The 23,140-nt window shown below is 36.9% G+C and overlaps 1 protein-coding gene across 2 annotated transcripts; it reads left to right on the top strand.

Annotated features, from left to right (window-relative positions):
- Positions 1-1,738: 1,738 nt before the first annotated feature.
- LRRCC1 (leucine rich repeat and coiled-coil centrosomal protein 1) lies at positions 1,739-22,621 on the top strand. Of its 2 annotated transcripts, XM_063327134.1 has the most exons (19): positions 1,739-1,868; positions 2,031-2,236; positions 2,583-2,648; positions 3,430-3,597; positions 5,278-5,447; positions 5,547-5,756; positions 6,530-6,732; positions 8,038-8,224; positions 8,565-8,713; positions 9,899-10,103; positions 13,150-13,289; positions 14,595-14,796; positions 15,772-15,957; positions 17,199-17,373; positions 18,122-18,285; positions 19,174-19,382; positions 19,569-19,706; positions 21,623-21,758; positions 22,341-22,621. In XM_063327134.1, exons 1-19 carry the CDS (start codon positions 1,810-1,812, stop codon positions 22,461-22,463), a joined length of 3,096 nt encoding a protein of 1,031 aa, XP_063183204.1. In that variant the 5' UTR covers positions 1,739-1,809; the 3' UTR covers positions 22,464-22,621. The 2 variants fall into 2 exon arrangements, with proteins under 2 accessions (XP_063183204.1, XP_063183205.1); XM_063327135.1 differs by lacking the exon at positions 2,031-2,236 and having other exon boundaries at positions 22,341-22,620.
- Positions 22,622-23,140: the final 519 nt, after the last annotated feature.

Consider the following 23,140-nt stretch of genomic DNA (forward strand, 5'->3'; position numbering starts at 1 on the left):
TCATTTTCTTCCACCTCTTCTTAAGATCATCTTTTGTGGGGAATACGACATTTCAAAGTAGTTTTCATTGTCTTGCCTTCTGAAAGGAGCTCAACAGCTATTCAAGGATTTCTGCAAGTCCCATTAGGTAGAAGCCAGTTTACCATCTGCCACACCAGACCCCATCGTGCACTCACAAACTTTTATTCAGAACATGAGTATGCACACAGAGGCATGTGACCATCTACTGCCTTGATAATATTCCTTTTTTCCTGGTACTCTGCTGAACTTATTATACATCTGCCTGAAGGATCTATTTGTTTTCCTGGCAGACACATCTTTCTACTATTGATCAAGAAACAGACCCACATAGTAGTCAGCTAATGACAAACAAAAAAAACGTGGAGAAAGTCACTGTTTGCTGACATGTTATGATGTTTGCACTTGCATCCCATACAGCTGTTCATACTGACCATAGAGTTTACTTCTCCTAAGTATTTCTCTTTGATAAAATATCAATTTAAGTGTGTTTGCATGTGCTGCTGTACGTATTCTTCATTGGGCTGTAACACATAAAGAAAAGTATTATGGATTTTTTACTGTAACAGGTATTAACAATCAGTGATAACTGATAATATCAGCAATAGTACTCATCTGTGTAAATGCAGATATTTAAAAACAAGGTGTCTAGACTTCATTAGGCTTTTCCTGCAGTAAATAGGAAAGAGATGAGTTGAGATTCACCCAATCCCAGCAAAGGCTATATGAACCGCCCACTGGAAATTACTCCCCTTTTACCTTTAGATGGTTCGATGAATCTACATTCCCTCCTATGGGGATGGGCTTGCATTTGCTACACCAAATGCTCAGTGTTGGACTGAATGCTTACACAGTTATGTTATAGTGCCTTGAAGAATAAAGCCATTCATGAAGAATGTCAATATGGTATTGTAACCTGGCACTACAATAGCACTGATATTAAAGAGCAGCTACAGTGCCTAGTCCAAGTAAGAAGTCTATTAGGACATCTAGTCCGGCCTTACTGAATCGCGTTTAATTGATATTCACCTTCAACTACACCTCTCCTCACAATCCCTGTTGTACTGCAACAGCCAGTGCCTTGTCACCATTTCTAGTCACCTGGAGGCTCTCCCCATTGTGCAGGCAGGCCATGCTGAGCAAGGGCCCACAGCTGTGGCCAGCAGAAACCACTAAGCAGCTCTACAGAGCCCTGGGATTTTCCTGCTCTTCAGGATCCATTGGGGGTCATGCCATGCACAAGCATTGGGCCGGTAGCCCCAGATTTCAGCACACTGACCCTGCGCAGTGAGGCCCATGGGCAAGTAGCCCATGCTCGAAGCACTGCCTGGGTTTCAGTGGATTAGAAAATGCCTCTTCTTACAACCTGAATCTGTGGCCGAGGCAAGGCCAGGCCAGGCCTGCCTGAGCGAGTGGCGAGCTTTGAACCATGACTGGACTAAACTCGTCATACTATATCAGCCCTAAAAAAAAGGCAAAGTCCCCAAACACCTCCCTGAAGCGACTACAAAGCCCTTCAGCTTACAGTCCCAGCCCCTTCGCTAGTCGCGGCAGGGCGGGGGCGGGCCTGGCCCCACAGGCGTCGGAAGGGCAGGGCAGGTGCCGCGCCTTCATGGCGGCCTCGCCTGCCGCAGTGCGCATGCGCCGGCGGGGAAACGGCGGGGCCGCGCCGCTTTGCGGTGGGGCTGTCGTGAGAGTGTTGTGTCCCAGCCGTAAAGCAGGGCGCGTCGGCGTTGAGAGGAGGGAAGTTTGAAGTGCGGCGGCCGTTGGTGCGGGGAGGGGGACAGCGGTATGGCGGGGGACCGCCCCGTCCCCGGCGAGCTCTGCCTCATGGATAAGGGCGTGAAGAGGTGAGGAGAGTGCCGGAGGGGCAGGTGGGGCTGGTGCCTCGCCGCAGGCGGCGCGGGGAGCCGGGCCCTGGGGGCGAGGGGAGGCCGCGGCCGTGTCGGGGCTGGGTCGGGCGGCCCGGGAGTGAAGCTGGCCGGCTGATGGCGGGCGCCTTTCCCTCGCAGCTTGCTGGAGGTGTCCCTGAGCTCGGACCTGCACACGCTCAACATGCACTGTAACCGCATCGCCAGAATCGAAGGGCTCGGCCATCTCCGGAATCTGCAGCATTTAGATCTGTCATCCAACCAGATCCGCCGGATCGAGGGGCTCAGTTCCCTGGCTAATCTGCGCACCCTAAGCTTGTCCTGTAACCTGATAACGAAAGTGGAGGGTCTGCAATATTTGTTTCTGTCCGTTTAGCAACTTAAGGAGTTTTTCTAAGAGCTCTGATAAAGTTTGCTTCTGGAAAGTATGCATAAGGCTATACGAAGTTAATATGAGCTACCAGCCATATTGTTGTGCAAATTTTAAAAAGAGTATGTAGTCTCTGTAAGCTTTTATCATAGCGAAGTGCCTTAATTTAGAAGGAAAACCTGATTATTATATTATGATTATAGTTTATTGTCATAATTTGCAGTTATGATTTTAAAAGGCTTACTTTGCAAGTTTTGGTTTGATAAAAGCAGAGCATTCTTCTGAAAATCTTACTGTTTCTTTTTTTCCCTTATTTTGTTTAGGACTGGAAAAGCTCTTTAATTTAACTATACTAAATTTGTCCTATAATCGCATACATGATCTCTCTGGTAAGTAACTTTGGCATGTGCAGTGCAATAAAAAGCATTTGCCTCACTTTAATTTTGCAAACCTTGACCAAATGTATTTTTAGAAGTTTCTAGTAGTTCAGCCAACTGACTGAGTACCTATTAAAGGTAGCAGTTGCAGCTACTCTTAGCCTTCAAGTTTCTAACATCAAGGATTGTTCTGAACTGGACTTTATTTGGTGAGGCTGAGTTTGCTCACAAAATAGTACAGTAAACACTTCAAACTAATTTCTAAAGTGAAAAATGCAATAGCCTTGAAGATATTTCCAAGAGAGTCACATCTTTCCTTTTTATAGGACAATAATTCAACTTTGGATATGATGTGGAAGTTCTCTTCTAAATCTATTTGTTGAAATGGTCAATTGTTGCTTCTAACTAAGATTTTAAGCTACAGAATCAAGGGAGTTATTAATAGAAAATGAAAAAGAATAGCGGTAACAATTTTCTTAATGAACTGAGTTATAAAAAGGAACTTCAAGTAAAATGTTTATGTTTACATGCTTCTTAACAGTGAGAAACTAACCTGTTTCTGTAAAGTTAGCTCTCATATCTAGCTTAAGCATTGTACTGTGTGGTAGTGTGCCATAGATGATTAATATACGTAGACAGGGATATGGAGCAAAAGTATTCACATCATTTCCAGTTATGATGTATAATTTACTGAATATTTTTTGTTTTTTCAACAAGATGCCATTTTTTCTAAATCCTGTACTCCAAGATTGTAGCAGAAATCATTATTTTGTGTTTTTTCACAAATTTTCAGGATTTCAGTGCCTTCATGGAACCAGTCATAAGATTAGCCATATTGACCTTCACAGCAACTGTGTAAGCAATATGGATCACTTACTTCAGTGCACAAAGGGGCTGCGCTGTTTGACAAATCTGACACTGGAAAAAAATGGAAAGGCCAATCCAGTTTGTCGTGCAGCAGGTATGGGTCTCATGTTAGGTAGGTACTCGGTGCTTTTTAGGCCAGTGATTTCCCTTAAGCTGTCAGCCACATTCTGAAGCCTGCAAATTCTTTCATAAACCGGCCAGCCTGCAGAAGTCTAAATTCTGTCAAAATGAAATTTTTTTTCACAGAGAAATCTCCCCTCCACCCCCCCCCCAGGCATATGCTCAAAATTGTAACTTCTTGTATGCTTTGATAAGGCTCAACTTCTCACTTTATCTTAGGTTAAGGCAGGAGATGGACAAAGACTGATGGAAAGAAAGTGTTGCAGAAATGGGAGGAAGGGAGTATTAATATTATAAGGTTGGAGGTTGGAGAATTTGAAGAATGTACATAAAGATATTGTCCTATATATATAGAGGGCAGACATGGGAGTAGATGGTTGTCCTCTACTGGTAGAGGCCACAAGAGGCAGATCAGTAATAAGGACCATTAGCCTTTCCTCCTTTTCCCACAGCTTCAGTAAGCAGTGACAGACTATAAGATGCTCTGCAGTAATTAGCACTTTCATCAAAATAGTAGGTGGGGGTCTCACTAGGCAGCATGGAGACAAGTTGGAGGAGCGTGTGTGGGTACATCACTTTCAGTTGTTTTGCCTGGAGCTTCTGGTTTGGGGATAGGTTTTTTGCACCATTCAAATGTTACACCCTGTGTTCAAAGAAGTTAAACTGTAGCATCCTGTTTTGGTGCAGGTTTTGTTTGTTTTCTTCATTTGTGTATAAGAGAGGGGAAAATCTACGAGAATGTTGAAGTGGAGGATTGATACTTTTGGGACAGCTCAAAGATGATTTTGGAAGCATTTAAATGTCAGTCCATGACCCTTCATGCTTCCTAAAATACTAAATTTCATTGCCAACTACAAAGACTAAAACAGTAGGAATTACAGTAATACAAAATAACAACCATATCATGAGCATGTGACTGATACAGGTGATAATATGTGTACAATTATAATACAAACCTCAGAGATTATTGAAGGAAGCCGAATAAGTCCTTAGGTAACGTTTTCAAAAGCACCGATGAACAAGTTTTACAAATGCTTTCAGGCACCACAGAAGCAGGAACAGGACTATTAAAGCTATCTTGATAACTTAGAAAATTCCACTAGTTTTCTTCTGTAAGTGTTTACTCACATACCTCTTTAAATCTACCCCTTTGGTGGCACTTTCAAAAGTAACTGCAATGTTTAGAAGCCCAAATTCTATTAATTTAGAGAAATTTAACTTCAATTCCTTACAATTTCGTAACACCTTATTTCATTCACTGAAAGAGGATGAAGGTATCCAAGCCCTTTCAGAACTTGCCTTTCCATTATGCTTGTTTTTCCATTATGCTTGTCTATCCTCACACTTGATAACAACTGTTCTGGTGCAGCGAGCCTGATACTAACAGGTTGTCTGTGCAACTGCAGTGTGCTGCTGATGATGGGGAAATCCCTGTGTAGACCAGGACTAGGCAAGCAGCTTCCCAGTTCATTTGTTTAGTAACGTTGTCTGTTGAAAGCCTTATGGGTGGGGAAAGGTGAGACACTTGTAGATAACTTGCTACTTTTTTTTCTTTGAATAAAAATGCAATTAATAATTTAAGGTGACAAGGTACCTAAAATGCACTAGACGCTTCGGCAATTAATTTCAATTTAAATGTCGCCTGTTCCTCAAGGTTATAGAGAAACTGTTCTTCAGATGTTGCCCCAGCTAACAACTCTAGATGGAAAAAATATTTCTGGTGAACCAGTGGACTCGGCAGAAGAAAACTGTTCAGATTTGCAGTGTTTAGAAGACATTCTGGGCTGTTTGGTTTCATCTGGATGCCCCTCATCCAGAGATCAGGTGCCATAGTTTTTGTGTACTGATTTTAAAATTGATACATTTATTTTTATATCGCATGAAACTCATTAAAGTTACAAGGGTTGTATTTCCTCTTAATAGAACTATGTTACCTTACCGGTGGTGACACCACATATCGACCAGGCATTAGCTCATTTTCGTCAACGTACAAGAGTACCAGTACAAAGTGCCATCAGCTCCTCTACAGAGCTTGTCTCATCTTCAGAAACAGAGAAGGCCGAACTTGATAAAATATACAGTGAAATAAGAATTAAAAAAATAGAAGATCAAATTTCAGAGATACTGCAAAAGGTAATTTTTTTTTTTCCTGTGATTGCACAGAAAGTTTTGTTTGTAAAATGAGGTGTACCTCTTCATAGTGCAAGAGTTTGCTGGGACAGACTGAAGCATGTCTACTGGTATGCATGTGCTGACTTCATGCTAATGTATATTTAATAATTTTGAGAAACTGGGAATAAAATAAAATCAAGTCTTTAAAACTGAAGATCACACTTTGAATCATCAAAACTTTCATACTAAATAAAAACCATAGTTCTCCTAGTCCCATACTATCCGATCATATTACATTAGATAGAAAATTGTTTTCTGGTTTTTACCCTGAAGCCATCAATATATATAACTGAACCTGAGTAAAATATGAAATACAGTAAAATATCTGGATTATAGAGTTGTTGAAAATTAACTTTGCTAAGTAACAGGTCAAGTTAGTCTGGTATGTTTGTCAGGTATGTTTTTGTAACAGTTTATGGTGTACTTTGCATGTTTGCAGGGCTTTATTTTCAAATGCTATAGTTATTTTACATTTTGCACCGCACTTCTATGCCTAAGGATTTTGAACAAACTTCAGGTATTTCAGAAAGATACAACTACATATTCTCATGCATGCTATTCTGTTGGGTTTATTTTATCTTTAAAACAACAATACGTTTTAGCAAGGAGGGAAGGGGTAGTTTGGAAGCAATTATTTACTTCTCTATCAAATTAGCCAATTAGATAATTGCCTGTTACAAATTAACCAATTAGAAATTGTAAAATGTATAGATAAAACTCCTGTCTATTCTTAGGTATCTGATACCTCAAGAAGGGAAGCTCCTCCAAACGTTCTCAAAGCTAAGAGAGACACAGATCCAACTTCTGAGAGCGAAAATGAGAGTGGGAAAGAGAACAACAGAAAGGTTGTGAAAAGAAGCAAGATCCCTACTTACCGTAGAACTACCTCATCTACTAGATGTCATGCAAATCATCTTAAGAACAAAATAACTGACAGGTATCACAGTGTTTGCCATATAAAGCCAAAATAAAATAAGCTGAGCTTGTTGCAATAGGACAAGGGGTAATGGCTTTAAACTAAAAGAGGGTAGATTTATACTGGATATAAGGAAGATTTTTATTTTTTTTTTATGATGAGCGTGGTGAAACACTGGCACAGGTTGCCCAGGGAGGTGGTAGATGCCCCATCCCTGGAAACATTCAAGGTCAGGTTAGACGGGGTTCTGAGCAACCTGATCTAGTTGGAGATGTCCCTGCTCAATGCAAGAGGGTTGGACTAGATGACCTTTATTGGTCCCTTCCAACCCAAACTATTCCATGGCTCTATGAATATTGTCAGAGTGAACATAGTTTGACTTGAAACATTTTGCTGACAGCGGTAAGTTGGGTAAATCAGCTCTGTTGTTAATGCTCTAAAAATTATTCACTCCTGAGGCTTCATAAGAAATCTGTTGATGAGGAAAACAATGTCAAACTTTTGAAGTGTTCCTCCCACCCCAAAGAAAATTAGTTATATGTCAGCTGGCCCTGCTCATAGATGTTTAATATACAAGCCCCTTTTTTCTTAATCCGACTGTTTACATATAACGTTCTGCATCCTTGTTTTTCCATATTAGTCCTTTACGTATGATGTATTATTTGAAACTTTTTGAAGTTCACTCTTCGCTCACTCATTTCCCTATTCGAGCATTTTCTGTCTTTAGGTGAAAAGGAAATTGAACTGAAGATTCCAAAATAAACACTTTCAGAATTCTAACAGCTTACACTTTCATCGTTGTTTTAAATTGTGGAGACAGAAGAATTCTCCACAGACAAAAGTATTGAGTCAAATTAAAAAATAAAAGACTCACGGTGTCAGAATGATGGTCAAGAATATAACTGTCCCTATTTTGTGCTGAAACGAAGGATGCTATAGTAATTTGTTTGATTTATATAGTAAATATCAGAAGTGATGAATAGAAGATGATATAAATTGGAATATATTAGTTTAGTCTGACACTGCAGCTGTATACCTACTCTGCTTCTCTGAAATTATTTTGTATCTCTGTAATAATAAGATGTTTTTCAGATAGCATCTTTTAGTACTACGAATTTTTTTTGCAGCTGAAGATTTGAATTTAGCTATTTGTTTTATGATCAGCTTGCAAATTATTTTCTACATGGTTTTGAACTCTGTACAATTTGACTTCTACACAGAACTGTAAAACTCTGTCCTGTAAAAGTGATTGAATCCCCTGTTACTGTTTAAACTCTGCATATTCTTAAATATGCATGTCCTTAATATGATGTCCTGCTATTATAGAGAAGAAAAGAAGAGTTCCTCTAAGCGTCCACACTCCAGTCAGAGAGACTGTCATCTCGATTCATCATTGGATACTCGAAACTTGGAAGTAGTGGGAAGAAAATCTGAAATACTAACTGGAAGACAGAGCAATATTGAAAAAGTAGAAGAAATTAATTCAAATGCCACAGAAGAATCAACATACCGAGTATGTTTTGCATCACTTTAAGTTAAATATGAGTATGGCTTCACCTGGAGCTAAGCATGTATCTCCTGGTGAAGCTTTAAAATTGGAAGTGACAAAAATAATTGCGTGTAAATAGGATCAAAAAATAGTGGAGTTCTTGTAGTATCAGCTGGAAGAGAATTCATTTTATTTCATTTCTGTGGGGGTTTTTGGCCTGGTCACTTGCACTTTTTACTGTCATCCATGAATTAGAGAAAGAGAAAAAAATCTTGTTCTGCAGTTATGAATGAATGTTGTTTGTCATTTTTGGCTATGTTTGGATGTTTCCTAGTAAGTTGATGCTTACCACATTCTTGCTAAGGCGCTGATTCAGGAACTGGATCAGGAGAAAGAAAGGAGGTGGAAAGCAGAGCAAGCAGAGAAGAAATTAATAGAGCATGTCAGAGAGCTACAAAAACATGCAGAAGAAGAAAAGAATATTCAGAGTATGGCTGTATACACTACAGACAGGTAGGGAAACACACTGCTGTAGCGTAAGAGGTTGGTTTGGGTTTTTTAATTCAAGACAATTCAATTTATAGGCTTAAGAAATGAGGACAGCTTTAAACAATACACCTGGAAAATAATGCATAAAAAGGTAGTGCTAGAATTCTCTTGGTATTACCTAATGAAATTCCATTCTGCAGCTTTCTTGCTGTTCTTGTCTCAGAACAGTATCAGTATGGCACTTACCTCCATTTCTAGCCATTACTTTCCAAGTGGCCTGTGTCATAGTTGTACTTTCTCTTTCAGCTCAAGCTCTCATAGCTGCCTCATATCATGCTTTCAGTGTCCAATTCCCAATCTCCCTTTCCACCTGTACATGCAGCTGTCTTTTTTTTTTTTTTTTTTTTTTTTTTTTTTCCCTCCCCTGCACGATGCACTTGAACAAAGATGTTTCTGGCAGGCCAGAGCTGGCCAACAGGCAATATGTTGCGCAGGTCAGGTCTAGCATATCTTCATATAGACAGTTGTCATCATCCTTGTAAGTTCTGAGCAGTGTCCTTTTTTTCAAAAGTTCTCCCTTTTAACAAAGTAGAAGTATTGTCAGCTGTGATTGGAGGTGTCTGCTCTATTTGTCTTTTTAACTGCATTGCATTTATCAAAGACTCATTTTCTTTCTTGTGAGGAAAGTGCAAGCCAAGCGCTTCCTGAGTTACCATCCATGACTGACTGTGATTATTTCCCCTTTTTTTTCTTCCTGTTTTAGGTTCACTTCCCACGTTTATTTGTTATCACTTTGCCTAAGAGGCTTTTTATGTTCTTTTGACATAGATCTTACATCAAAAATTAATAGAATATTTAAGGATATTGCAAATTTTTCTGAAAAAATTATCAAATTACAGATTATATTATATGTTTGATTTCTGTATAAAGTAAAATGATACTAGAATGTCATTTCTTTAAATACCTATCTATGAGGCTGTCTCTAGCTTAACTTCTTTTAAAAGGGAGATCCATATAGAAATACTACATGTGACTTAATAATATTTCAAATATTTTAAACAGTTTTACATTATAATACTGTAAAAATTAAAATTTAGCAAAGAGCAAGATATGGTGCTACAACACTTACTGATGTCCTCTCTCAATGTTTTTGGCATCAAACTAAATACTAAAATGTTCTTAATACAGCTTTATTGTATTTATTCTCAGGTTAAAGGAATTAATATTGAAAGAGAGAGATGTTAAAGCAAGACTGCAAGCAGATGTCCAACAGTTGAAAGATGAAACTGAAAGACTTACTAATGAGTTAAATCAGGCAAGAAATAAAGAAGCAGAACATCAGAAGGCCATGCAAGCTTTAGAAGAAACACTATCCAAGATGGAGACACAGAGATTGCAGCAACGAACAATAGAGGTAAATACTTTTCATAAGTAAACAATATGATGGCTACTATAGTCCTGGATATTAAGAAATGGCTTAAACTGTGAGCCTGGGTTTTCCACAATAAAAGCTGATTTTTTATTTTTTTTTTACATAATAGTAGTGAATAACGAGTATCCATTTCAGTTGTCAATTGGTGTCTTTTAGAAATAGAAATCTGTCATGTGATACGGTCTTAAGATAAAGGAGAACTTAACACTGAGAGTTGACATTTTCTGAAGATATACAGTAACAAAGACAGAGGTTTTTTAAACTGTTGCTGAAATCAATGAAGATCTTATTAGCGGGATGGAAATCTGGTGGTTCTGTTGTTTTGCTGATCTAAAGAATTAGATGCTTTTAATTGCAAGCAGAACAAAACAGCAATTGCTAAGAACTTATTTGAAAGATTCCGGTTGTGTGGGGGATTATTTGTTTGTTTGGGATTTTTTTTGTTTTGTTTTTACAGCTGGAGAAGATAATGATACTTTTGTTCAGTATACAAATCCATATGATCAAAATGCTGGACAAGACACTGCCACCGTTTCTGACTGAATAATTCATTGGTCAATTTTTCAGTGGCCAAATGCTGCATCCTCCAGTATCTATTTCTGTTGTTTGCTTATATTCCTATATCGGCTCATTCCTGTGTCACTGAACGCATCCGCTTACAAAAGTTGAATCCTAACAGACCGATCCTGAAAAGTCTGTGAACTGCTAGTATGGTGCTGTGGGACATGCTGTCACTCAGCTGCCCTGACAGTTTGTGCTGACAGCCAAACTGCAAGTGCTGTTCAAGTTATGGATTGGCCACCTGCCGCCTTAGGCTCCTGTTTAGGCACTTGAGTGGCTCTTCCATTTTCTTGCTTACCTGTAAATACGCTGGAGCTATTATGGATCTAGAAGTGACCTTCAGTTTAGATCACGTATCTGCTTGTCACTTTGAAAAGTACTGAATTTAGTAAGAAAAAAGTGTTTATTTTTTTTCTTTTCCCATGAGAAAGGAAATACCTTACCTCATACCTTGGTGTATGAGGCTTTTATATTTCCATTAATGAGTTTGTAGAAATAAGTGCTCTCTTTTGATAGTAGTAGTTTTTATTAACTGCAAAACTTTAAGGAAAGGTCTTTGTTCCTGTCTTTTTAAAATCCTGTAGCAAATACTCTTTAATAATTATGTTTCAAAAAAGAGTCATGATGCTCTAGAAACTAAATTCTGTTTTTGAATGTTTAGATTTAATGTACCTTTGACCTATTTTACCAACTCTACTATTAACAAATTCTGGAATATTTCATAGAGCTTTCTCATAGTACACATTGGCAGTTACCTTCAGTGGTAAGTTGTGGTTACTGTAGGTAGTCACTGTTTAAGGATTTCGGTCAACATTTCTAGATTACTTGAAAGGATTTAAGATAAATAAGTTACTATGCACCTAAATGTGTACCCTATTTTCTGGCAGTCTTTAAATTTGCATATGTTCTCACTTGAAATTTTTGGTTTTAAGTTCTTCGCTTTAGGAGAGAGTTGCTTTACTTCATCCACAAAATAACAGGAATACAGTGGAGTGTGTGTAAATGTTACTCATGAAGAGGCTTAACATGTAGGGTGTGAGGACTTGGCTTCATACTCAAGCCTCACAAAGATTTTCATACAGCTGAAGTTACTGTATAACCTTTGGGCATCTGGCATTCTCAAGCTGGAACTTATGACATGCAGCAGCACTTAAATATCTTAAAGCACATTGCAGGAGATGATAAACATTGGAAACAATGTTTTATTTGTCAGTGCAGGGCATATGATACAGCTATTCCTTAATTTTTTATTTTTCATTTTGACTGATTGTTCAATAATCAAGTGAAGGGGACAGTTGTAATGGAATTCTGAAAGAAAACAGATTTGGGATTTCTTTGTCTTTGTTTTGTGGGGGTTGATGGTGTTTTTGTTTGTTTTCTTGTGAGAGTTGGAAAGTAAACTAGGTTGTGTCTCTTGCATTCTAACTCTCATATTGGATAACTGACGCTTACAGCAGCCTTGAGTAGTCCATTAACTGTTCCGCAACTATCAATGATACTCTGCAAAGCAAAGAGATTAGAATTGTGTAAGTAGAGAATGTGGAAACCCTTTGCTTTGCTTAGGAGGACAGGTTAACAAGATAGTTAAGTTACTGCTCACCTTGAGCGCTAAAGGATTGAGGTAAATGCTACAAGTAATGATTAGGAATAAGAATATCTCCATTAACGTCACCTCTGCTGTTTCTGTTGCATGTTCTACCTTGCAGCCTTCTGAAGTGTCTTGATTCTGAGTTACCATTTCATGAGTAATTAAAACCTTTTTTGTAACTTTTTTCATTTGTTGAGTCAGAAAAGACAGCTTTGTATGTAAAAGACTTAAGGCTATAAAATGGAATTTTTCATAAAACCTTGCATCAAATGGAAAAAGTGGAGTATGCCACCTGGTGTTTATACTGATTCTCCATTTTTTGTAAAATCGTTAGAAAGCAGCTCCGTTCAGCAATTTTAAATGGTAAAATTCGGAAAGATGCAGATTTTTGTAACTGGAATGTTTAAAAAAAATATATTGGACAGATCTAAAAATGTTTTGCTTGAAACTAATACAAATATTACAAGAGTTTGTAATTGAGTAAGTTATTCTTGCCAATATACGTTATTATTTAAGTACATGTTCTTGGTTCTTCATGAAAGTTGTGGAGTTTTTTGTTGTACTAAATTAAGCTAAGACTTAATTTTAAACATCTAGTCTTAAATTTCTGCAAATGTAACAAAATACATTAAGGTTTAAAAAAAAAAAAATCAAACCACCAACAAAACTTCCTTTGTCTTGGGCTAGGTAACATAATAAAATTGCATAAAATTTTGTGAAAAGTAGTGACAGTTGTGGCGCATGCTGTAAACTTTATGGCCCAGGTAGACTTGTATAAAACTATAATAAAGCATCTATTCCTTTGTATTCTAATACAAGACATGAAGTATAGCTTACAGTTTTAAGAAAATCTTGTTCCTCTCTACGAATTCTACGCAGATGAAACAGGTGCAAGAGGCAGAGCTTAAAGCATCAGCAAATGAAAGAGAAGTACAGTTACTTCGAATATCCTTTCGACAGCAGAGGGAGAAGGTAAAACAACTACATGAGCTTCTTATATTAAAAGACCAAGAGCAAAGGTATGGGGTCTTCTGTTTTCATTCCACGAGTTAATAGAGATGCTGTGTTGCAAACATGTTTTGTTTAAATGCGTTGTGTCAAGTGTGGGTGTGGTTTTGGTTTTGTTGTTTTTTAATGTGAGAGATGATCTTTTTAAAAATGTAAATGTCGTCCTACCCATCTTCTTGCTCACTTAAGAATATCTTCGTATCTCATAGATTCCTGACTCGCAAATCCATGTAGGCAATTGTGTTCCTCCAGTCTTTCATTTGATAGATTCTTGTCTTATTATATGGCTGATTTTTTTTTTTAAGTACTTGATCTTTAATCCAGGAAATGATCATATAAAAATAAAATCACATTTGAATTATTGTCTGAAGATCTGCATATACTACAATAACACAAGGCATTAAAAAAAAAAAGTCAGATTCTACACTATCTTGCTTTAGGGTGTGTGGTTTGATTGGCTGTTTTCTTCTTTCCTCTCAAAAAAATTTGAGAGTACTTGAATGTAAGTTCTATACTGTTTTGCTAATACAATCAAATATGTGTACAAACTAAAGGAACAAGTGGTGCGTATACTAGTATGTGAAGGAGGTTATTAATAAAATAAGCTGGTGACACTTGCTAAATTTTACAAGGATAAATGTATTCAAATACCAAGATAACTGCAGGGTTAGATGGGGAGAATCCTACAGCTGTATTTTGAGAAGTTCCAACTATCATCTCATAAATCCCAAAAAGTTGCCATGTGAAGGACAGCAGATATATTTTGTGTTTGTGCTTTAAAGCAGATGAACAGAATAGTCTTAAAGTGCAGGGTAATTTTGCTTCAACATTGTCCTATAGGGATGCTTCCAGGCAGGAAGGAGGCTTATCCTAGAACCCTTTAGGTCCCTGTTGCTGCTGTTTTTCAGGTCTGAGTGAGAAGCAACAGTTGTTGGGTGAGGGTGAAGAGAATGACTGCAAAAGAGGGTATCTGGCTATACACTGCTTTTTTTGATTACAGTGTCTCTTCTGGATCTTTGCTAATAGCAGAACAAACAAATAGTAATTAACAGCAAAAGAGGAAATATTCAATTGCTACAAAAATTTGAATTAAAAACTAAGGCTATTCCTTTGGGTCTTTGAACAGTAATCAACACACTTTTCCTCATCCCAGGGCCATTGTTATAGCAGAAAGAAATCTGTCTGTGAAACTAAGGAATTTATCCTATTTATTATGTAACTTACTGCCTTTCTTTAAGAAAGGCTAAGGATATGATCTGCAACAGCATTGTGAGATACTGCAGTTCTTATCTCAAGTGTATGTTTGGTAACTTCAGGAAACAGCTTGAAACCCGAGTTGCTTTAAATGGACCTGAATTTCAAGATGCTTTATCAAAAGCAGTGGCTAAAGAGGAGCAGAGGCATGAACAGCGTGTTAAAGAATTTCAGGAGAAAATTAATATGTTAAACCAGAAGTATGCAGACTTAGAAGATGAATTTCGTTTAGCTTTAACTACTGAAGCAAAAAGGTTTAAAGAGGTAAGACTAAGAGAACATTTCATCTCCAACTAGGTGGAGTTGTAGTTCTCTTAAATGTGTTTGGGGTTGTTTGTTGGGTGTTTGTTTTTTTTTCCTTAAGATCTTTGCTCCAAGGATTCATCTAAAAATACTGATAGTAAGCTTTGAAATATCAATGATTAGAACATAAACACCAAATACCAAGTCAGCACTCCAAAACCCCAGCGTTTTTGTTCATAAGTAAAAGTTAATCAAAAGAAATTAGAAAAACTTCTATCTGGGGGTATTCATTTCTTTTAAAAGATGTTGACCTTTTATTATAATATATTCAGTTATTGTAAAAACTCTTGTGGTGTTTTGATAAGGTTATGGTTACATATATACCAGTGTATTTAATCATAAAGTTCCCTATTGTTTAACCTTTCAAAATTGAGTTTTGGATATGCATTTGAAATCCAAATTCAAAACCTGCTTACTAAGTTCCTTAGATAACAACATAAAAAATAATGTGAGCACTAGCCATAGAAATAAGTTAAGTGAAATGAAATTTTAAACACTCCATCTTTAATTTGAATGTAGTTTCCTTCATTTTAAATCAGTTGGATACATGGGAGAAGAGGGGAAAGAAAAGACTGTTTTTTCACCTTTCAAATCTTTCTTTTGCAAGGAAAAAAATATAGATTTAATTTAAAATTCTTCTTTCCGGATTTTAATGTTAATCTTAACAATGAGATTAAAACAAAGCATTGCTTTTGTTTCCCAAGCTTTGTTTGTTCTGCTTTACAAATTTGTAGCTAAGCAGAACCAGCTTTTTGAGTTGAAGTGCCACCAACCAACTGGTAGAAAAACAGGTTCAGATACTCACTAATTTCACATATTGTTGATGAACTTCTATTTCTTCCTTCATTTTAAATTCGAATGTCATTTGTGTCTATGTATACACACTTTTTCCAAATGTTAGCATTCTTCAAGTCATCTTATCTTACAAAACTGTAGGTAAACAAGGGTTTTGAAAATGTTGCTGCTGATCTAGTTGAACATAAACGAGCCCTCTTTGAGTTTGAACAAAAGGAACAAGAGATGGCAAGTCTGATCCAAGACCTGACAAGTATAGTGAAAGAACAGAAAGAAAAGATTGCAGAATTAACAAAATCAAATGACGAAGCTACGGCAAACCTGAAGGTAATTGTTTCAAAACATTTCAACTACATATATGAATTTTTGTTAATATTTTAATCTATAAAATAACAATTCCACACAAGGTAGATTGACTGAAAGACGCGTATTTCCTGTTGCACTGAAACCTAGTACTCCATAGCAGCCTTTATTCTTGCATCCTGCACGTCTGTTTCTCACAAACACTTTGGTCGCCATATGCAAAATCTGGACTCATTCACATCTTCAGAATTGCACTCCTTGCCTTGTGAGCACTAGTAGTTTGTATATAATCAAGTGGTCACTCTAAACTGAGATTTAAAAACCTACATTAACACCCCTGACCCTCTGTAACTTCAAAGTAATGGAATATGGTTCAGCAGTGGTCACTGTATGTGAAGTAAAATGAAATTGCACAACAATCAAGTGTAGTTATTAGCAGCTTACTATCTCTGAGAGTTGCATAAAATTAGCAGTATTAGTCATTACCTACTAGTTGTCCAATTTTACTGTTAAATACCATAGGCACAGTTGCTTTATCTGACACTACTGATCACGGTATGGTAACGTATTGTAGTAATACATTGTCCATAAATAGTTTTTAAAAATCTTAGGAACATAAGCTTTAAACTGTTGTGTGATCCAGTATGTACCCAGTCCATCTTTACGTTAAAACTTCTGTGCAGTACAGCCCCTGCACAGCTGTTTCTAATCTCCTCCCTACATGTTGCCGTTGGGGTGTCCAAACGTTGTGTTGCTATACAAAATAGGATTCTGCCAGTCAGTGATGTTGCTAAAAACAAAATTAAAAAGTAGCTGTATTTAACAGCTATAATCTGTAAAACAAAAAGTAGCCTGCATAACTGCAGATAAATCTTTATCAAGGGAAGTGAGAGCTCATCCCAGCTTCTGTCTGTTTTCTTTTGATTGGGTTTTTAATATCTTAACTGGACTTTCTGTTTCTCTTTGACTTGTGTATTTGTAATTCTAAACAGCTTTTTACAATGGTATTGATAACTTGAGGTGGCTATTTAGAAATCAGATGTACAGTTCTATGGGATTGAAGTGTGTCTGTTTGAAACAAACATTTTATTTCATTACCAGGAAGAGATGCAGATAGAATCCTGTATGCAAGCAGAATATTCCTCAGTTAAGTTAATTTGCTGTGTATCAGTATTACTTTACTGGCCGTTTTTAGTAATGATTTGACATTTTGAATACTTGTTTTAAAGGACATCACTGTCTTTTTCCAATGTTCATTCGTACAGTGTCGAACTGGAGAACTTGAAACACTGATTGAGGAGGACAAACAGAAAGCTGTTCAAGTCGAGCTCCTGAAAAAGGAAAATGGAAAACTTATTTCTCAGCTGACAGCCCAGGAATCTGTGATTGATGGGTTAAAAATGGAAAGAAAAATATGGGGGCAGGAGTTGGCACAACAGGGTAAAATAGCTTTTTGTTTTTGTTTTTTTTCATCTGCAGAAAAAATGGTGGCATTTAATGTCATACCTTTCAAATAAACACTCCAATATAGTTGTAATCGTGACAGGGTCTCTGGGTGCCTTGTTGATCTTATCCAGTTGTAAAAATGATGAGCTAAAATACATCTTCTGTAGTACGCAGGCCTTTATACTAACTAGGACAGCAGTTTTGGGAATTTGTTATGAATGCAGTTAATCTATTTCCCCAAAATGTCAAAATACCATAATGTCATATGAAGAACTTTAGAATATGAAACTAGGAAAACCAGGATTTGTGAATAGTGTTTTGTAATGCTACTTGTCTATCGGATAAGTCTAATGTGAAAATTTTGGATGATACATTTAAAAAAAAAAAAGTGTTAAATACTGGGTGAAAAGAAGCTTTTTTATTTTTTTTTTTTTATTTTTCCCTGATTCATGTGACTCAGCACCACCTCTTGGGCTCTTTGAGATTGGCTGGGTCTGTGTGAATTACTGTTGACTTTTGTCAGAGGAGTTTTCAAAGGATAAAATGTAGACCTTCAGTTCTACATTTCAAGTGTTACCTACCTACAGATTAAAGTCCTACAGTGTTTCCAGTGGGCGAAATGGTCATGTTTGGTTTTTAAGGTGGTTCTTTCCTTCCCTCCTGCCCTCTCCACCCCAATGTTATACATCTTGAAGTCATCTGTAAAATGAGTGCTGTAATGTGAATATCCTGTTTTATCTAGGAGCTCACCTTGCTCAAGATCGGGGAAAACTGGAGGCAAAAATTGAAGCTTTAACGAATGAGAATGAAATGTTAAAAAAGCAAAAGGAACAGGATAGCGATACTATAAAAATTAAAAACAAAATAGTGGATGATCAGACAGAAACAATTAGGAGATTAAAAGAAGTAAGTGCCATGTCTGATGAAAACTGTGCTTAGCTAAAATTAAGGCTTGCAGTGAAAGTTATTGTGAAAGCTGAAATGAAGCTGCCTCTGCGCTCCAGCACTTATCAATGTGGAAAGCACAATCAGGCTGTTGGTGGCAATTGATTTCACTGGGAGCAGAAAAGGGCCTTGTATTAACTTGATGTACAGAGATGCTACTTTGAATCTCTCATCGAACCATACTTATGTAAAGAGTTTCTTTTCTTTGCCTTGCTTCAAGTTATTATTGATAATGATTTTGGGAGGGGAAAAATCAGGATAGCATAATTCTTCCTGTGGGTTTAAAAGAAAAGGAAAAAAAGAGATTGCTTCAGATTTATTTTACAATGTAAAAAAACTTGGTTTATTCTGTTCTTTGAATCAATATTTTAACAGCAGAGCTGTTTAACATAGCAGAGCTATGCTTTGTTCTATTAGTGCCGTTAATCTTATTTAGAGACTTTAGACTTGAGCTTATTAATCAGAGCAAAGTTTTATAGTATGTTATGTCAGTCAAGGTTAGATGCATTACTCGTAAAACTATATAGCCATGTAACAGAATGTCAGCTCAGTGATTTGTGTATGTAGAATAAGTTGTTGTATTAGAGTTCTAAATAACTTTTTTCTTAACTTACTTTCCATTTTACATTTATGTTTTGATGATTTTTTTTAATTTTTACTTCTTTCATATGAAGCTTATTTAACTGGCTATCACTTTACTCGGTATTTTTCATGGAATAGTACCTTTAGAAGAGTAAACTTTCACATGTCCATCTCCGCTTTGTTCCAGCGTAGACTAAACAGATACTCTTTAAGGGTAACAATAAAATGAAGGGAGCTTCTGTGTTCTAAAATCTTTATCTTCTAAAGGGCTTACAAGAAAAAGATAAACAAATCCGAAAACAGCACGAAGAAAATCTGGAAGCTCAGAAATTTTTTCAAGTACAGTTGGATGAAAAAGCTGCTGAACTTGAAGAGCTAATGGAAAAATTAGAAAGGCAAAATGAAAGAAAAGAGGAATTAAAGCAACTGCTAGAAGAAAAAGAAGTAGAACTTGATGACATTAAGAATGCACACAGGTGATACATACAAGGGGCAACAATTCTTTGGGATCTTAATAGCATGCAACGCTGCTACGTGTGGTCAGAGAGTACTTGCTGTTAAAACCCACAGAAATGTGGAAAAATGGAAGCATGGAAAACTTTATCTGCCCTCTTAAGAAGTGGTAGCGACATTCATTGTAAATATATGCATTTAATTTTCAGTGCACTGAAAAAGAAGTGGCAAGGTAAAGGAGAGCTATTAAGCCAGCTGGAGGTGCAAGTTAAACAAATGAAGGAGAGCTTTGATATCAAAGAGAAGAAGCTGATTGAAGAGAGAAATAAAAGTCTTCAGACTCAGAGGTGAAAACCTTAATATCTTATTTTGTATTGCTCAGTTACTGTAGAGTTGTACTGTTAATAAGTATACAAAAATGTTTTGATTATATGGTGAAAGAATGCATAACACCTTTTTAAGTACTTGGTAAGCTTAGTTGCTGCAAGCTCTGTATGTAGAAGTAATTCTTGCTATGCAGGTGACTTCGTGGAATTAGCGTTCAGTTACAGCACTATTCTTTTAAACTTCTTAGCTATGCTCCCATTTTCTTTTAAACTAATTGGAACCTACGCTTATTCCTCCCTAGAACACCCATTCCACCACAATGCTTTTGCATTACCTCTGTCAGGAAAGTCCAGTGTCACACTTAAACAATAGGGACTCCTACAAAGTCATCACACATGCTGGCTGGAGTCATGCAGGTGACGATGCCTGTGCACGTGAGGCACAGCCTCACAGTCTGTAGCAGGGTTTCTTTGAACACGAGCCTGTCAGCCTTCGGCCCGTGACCAGGATGGAACACAACGCTCGTGACAAATTGGTTGCAAATCATAAGACAACCAACTGTGGGGGGCATTTGAGCTTACAAGAGAGGCCACAGTGCTTCACTAACGTCTGTGCAGGACGACGAAAAGACCTTGTGTTCAGCGCAGGAAATCACGGACAGATCCTCAACACTTACCACAACCTAGAGTAAACACTACCAATAAGTATTTCAGTCTGTGAGAAACGGACTGTTTATAAGTTACCTGTCATTCTCTTCCCATACAAGTAGCAACAGGTTTTTAATTTCTTCTATTATTCCTCTTGTACTGATGATTTTTTTTGAGCAGTTAATAGTAAATATGAGGTCATACATAAAAAAAATACTCATAACCCAGAAAATGGTCGGTGACTTAAATGATGCCCAGTTATTTCATATACATCTGGGTTTACGGAGAAGTATGGTAGACTGCTGCTTGTGATGCGCTTAGATTGTTAATATGATTTTTACTTTATTCTTTGGCCCTTTTCTCTTATTTTTTTCTTCCTTCCTCCCAACTATTCTGAAGTTTAGCTAGTTAATAGACTGCATATTTATCTAGCAGTGATAACCACACTTACTGAAGGAATAAGCTAGTATAACTTTGTTTTTTTGCTTTACATTTTTAAATGAAACACTTTAATTAATTACACCTTTGCTATTATTTTAAGGAAGGTCATCTGAATAATAAATAAAAGTACGTACCTTTATGGTCAAGTTTGTTTATAAACCAGCCCCTGCCCCCCAAAAAAACCAGACAACCAGAAACAAAACCAACAACAAAAAACACACAACAAAAAAAAAACAACCACCTCAAATAGTCAATAGCACTATGTTTTGGAATGGTTGGAAGACCAGTAGTGAAACTGAAGTTTTGTCTGAAATAATGATGGTTTGTTTCAAAATTTTGGTGTAAATTAATCGTATAGTGGAATAATTTGTCTTCCTTTCTGTTGCTACGTATTTTAGAATTATTCTCTAAGCAGAATTTGCTTGGATTCAAGGAAGTGCTTCACCGCTGTGAAGCAGACACTTTTATATTTCTGTGAGACACAGACGTACCGACCATTTACAGGATCGCATAGTTCAGGCGTTGACTTCTCAGGAAGCAAAAGCATGTTAAGTAGATGTTTAAAAATAGGTGGAGTTCTTATCCATGTTGACAGTAGCAAGTCTGAATCTTTGTATTCTTTGCTAGTGATTAAATGCTTCTGCTAAGAGGAATGCCAGAGGCCCTAAACATGGGGCATAAAACTAGAAGACGTTCTTGAGAAAACAGGACGTCTTCTGAAGATAGATACTAAAATAATTGTCTTCGTGCCTGTGTTAATAAAACCTCATCGAAGGCAGAACTGGGCAAAGCAAAATACTTCAGTTGTTTGCACAAGTGTGATTTTATTTTTTCAATCATTTTTTTAGGATTGCCGTGGAAAAGCTTCGTCAAATGGATGACGCTTTTAGAAAACAACTTGAGTCAATATTGGCAGCTCATCAGGAAGAGCTATTGCAGCTGGCAAATGAAAAGGAAAAACAAATTGAAGCAGCAAATGAAAAAGTAATTTTAATACTTAATTCATATGTTTACGTTATTTGCATTTTTATTTTACAGCTGCTACAACAGTGGTGCTTGAAGTCACCTGTTTATATCTATCTGGCCCATCTCTGGATGGAAACAACCCTAATTTAGTACTCAGTCTTTCCACAATAAGAAAATCTCTAGAACTGTACCGTTGTGAGGGTTCTGTATTCAAGCAAAGTAAAGTTGCATGCTATGGTAGCTGTTACCAGTTGATAGCTAAGAATTCCTTGTCTACACTAGCAAAAAGAATGATGATTATGCTAGATAATCCATTTAACTCACCTGTGCCTGTTAATATTTACTGTTCCTGGTGCTATTTCTGTGTAGTAGCTATTTTGGTTTTGGTACATTACTTGCTATCTTCTAGCAAATTAATCCTTTTTATTTTTAAAGCAAAATTCTGCTGCGGCATCCAATGTCAAAAGTAGTGCATTGCTTATTTAAACAAGCATATAACTCTTACATTGATTATCAGTGCTAAAAATTGCCAAGGTTATATGGTTTTGAGTATGTTAAGGAAAAGGAAGAATTCACTTTGATCTCTGTGTGCATTTTCAGGTTTACTATGTTGAAGAAGAAATGCGGCAGCTTCTGCAGGAAACAGCAAACAATAAAAAAGCCATGGAAAATAAAGTAAGACGACTTACACAGGCACTAAATGATATTCAAGAAGATCTTTGAAGATTATGAATGTATACACTAAAAATGTGTATTAGACAAACTTAAGCAAATTCATACACTACAATGCACTTTTCCTTGAGAATAAATTCTTTGTGATATTTTGATGGTTCAGGAATCAGATGTAAATATTTGTACAATATTTTAATAATAAATAGCTATTTCTAACTTTTGGTTGTTTTTAACTGCTTTGTCTAAATGGGTCAAAAAAACATCTATATATGAAAAGCATCATGTGTTTTATAAGAGAAAAGAAGGTAGAATCAAAGGCCCAAAGACAAGAGCTCGAAGCTTTCCTTCACTGGGGTAGAGATTCTTGCAATGAGAGATCAAGAATTTACTTGAAAATGTTTAATCTGCCATGACTCCTGCAACTTTGAGTGGCTTTTTTGGCAGCATAGTTTGGTTCTCTGCAGCAATAGGCTTCCTACGAGGCTTTTGAAAAATAGGAGATAATAAGCTAACAGCTTCTTACTTAAGCCAATCGTAAGCTTTATGTTAATATGATTGTTTTACTTCTTTCATGGTGGAGACTTTACCATCTCCACTGCGCTCAGGCATTTATTTCATTTGCTTGTTCTTAGAAGATCCTAAACTGTCACTGTACTAAACTGTACTCTGAAGGGTTTAATGCTGCAGTAGCAATACCAGTTATTTGGTGTTGCACCAGGTGGAGCTAT

Source organism: Chroicocephalus ridibundus, chromosome 2, assembly GCF_963924245.1.
Source record: "Chroicocephalus ridibundus chromosome 2, bChrRid1.1, whole genome shotgun sequence".
Lineage (NCBI taxonomy): Eukaryota > Metazoa > Chordata > Aves > Charadriiformes > Laridae > Chroicocephalus > Chroicocephalus ridibundus.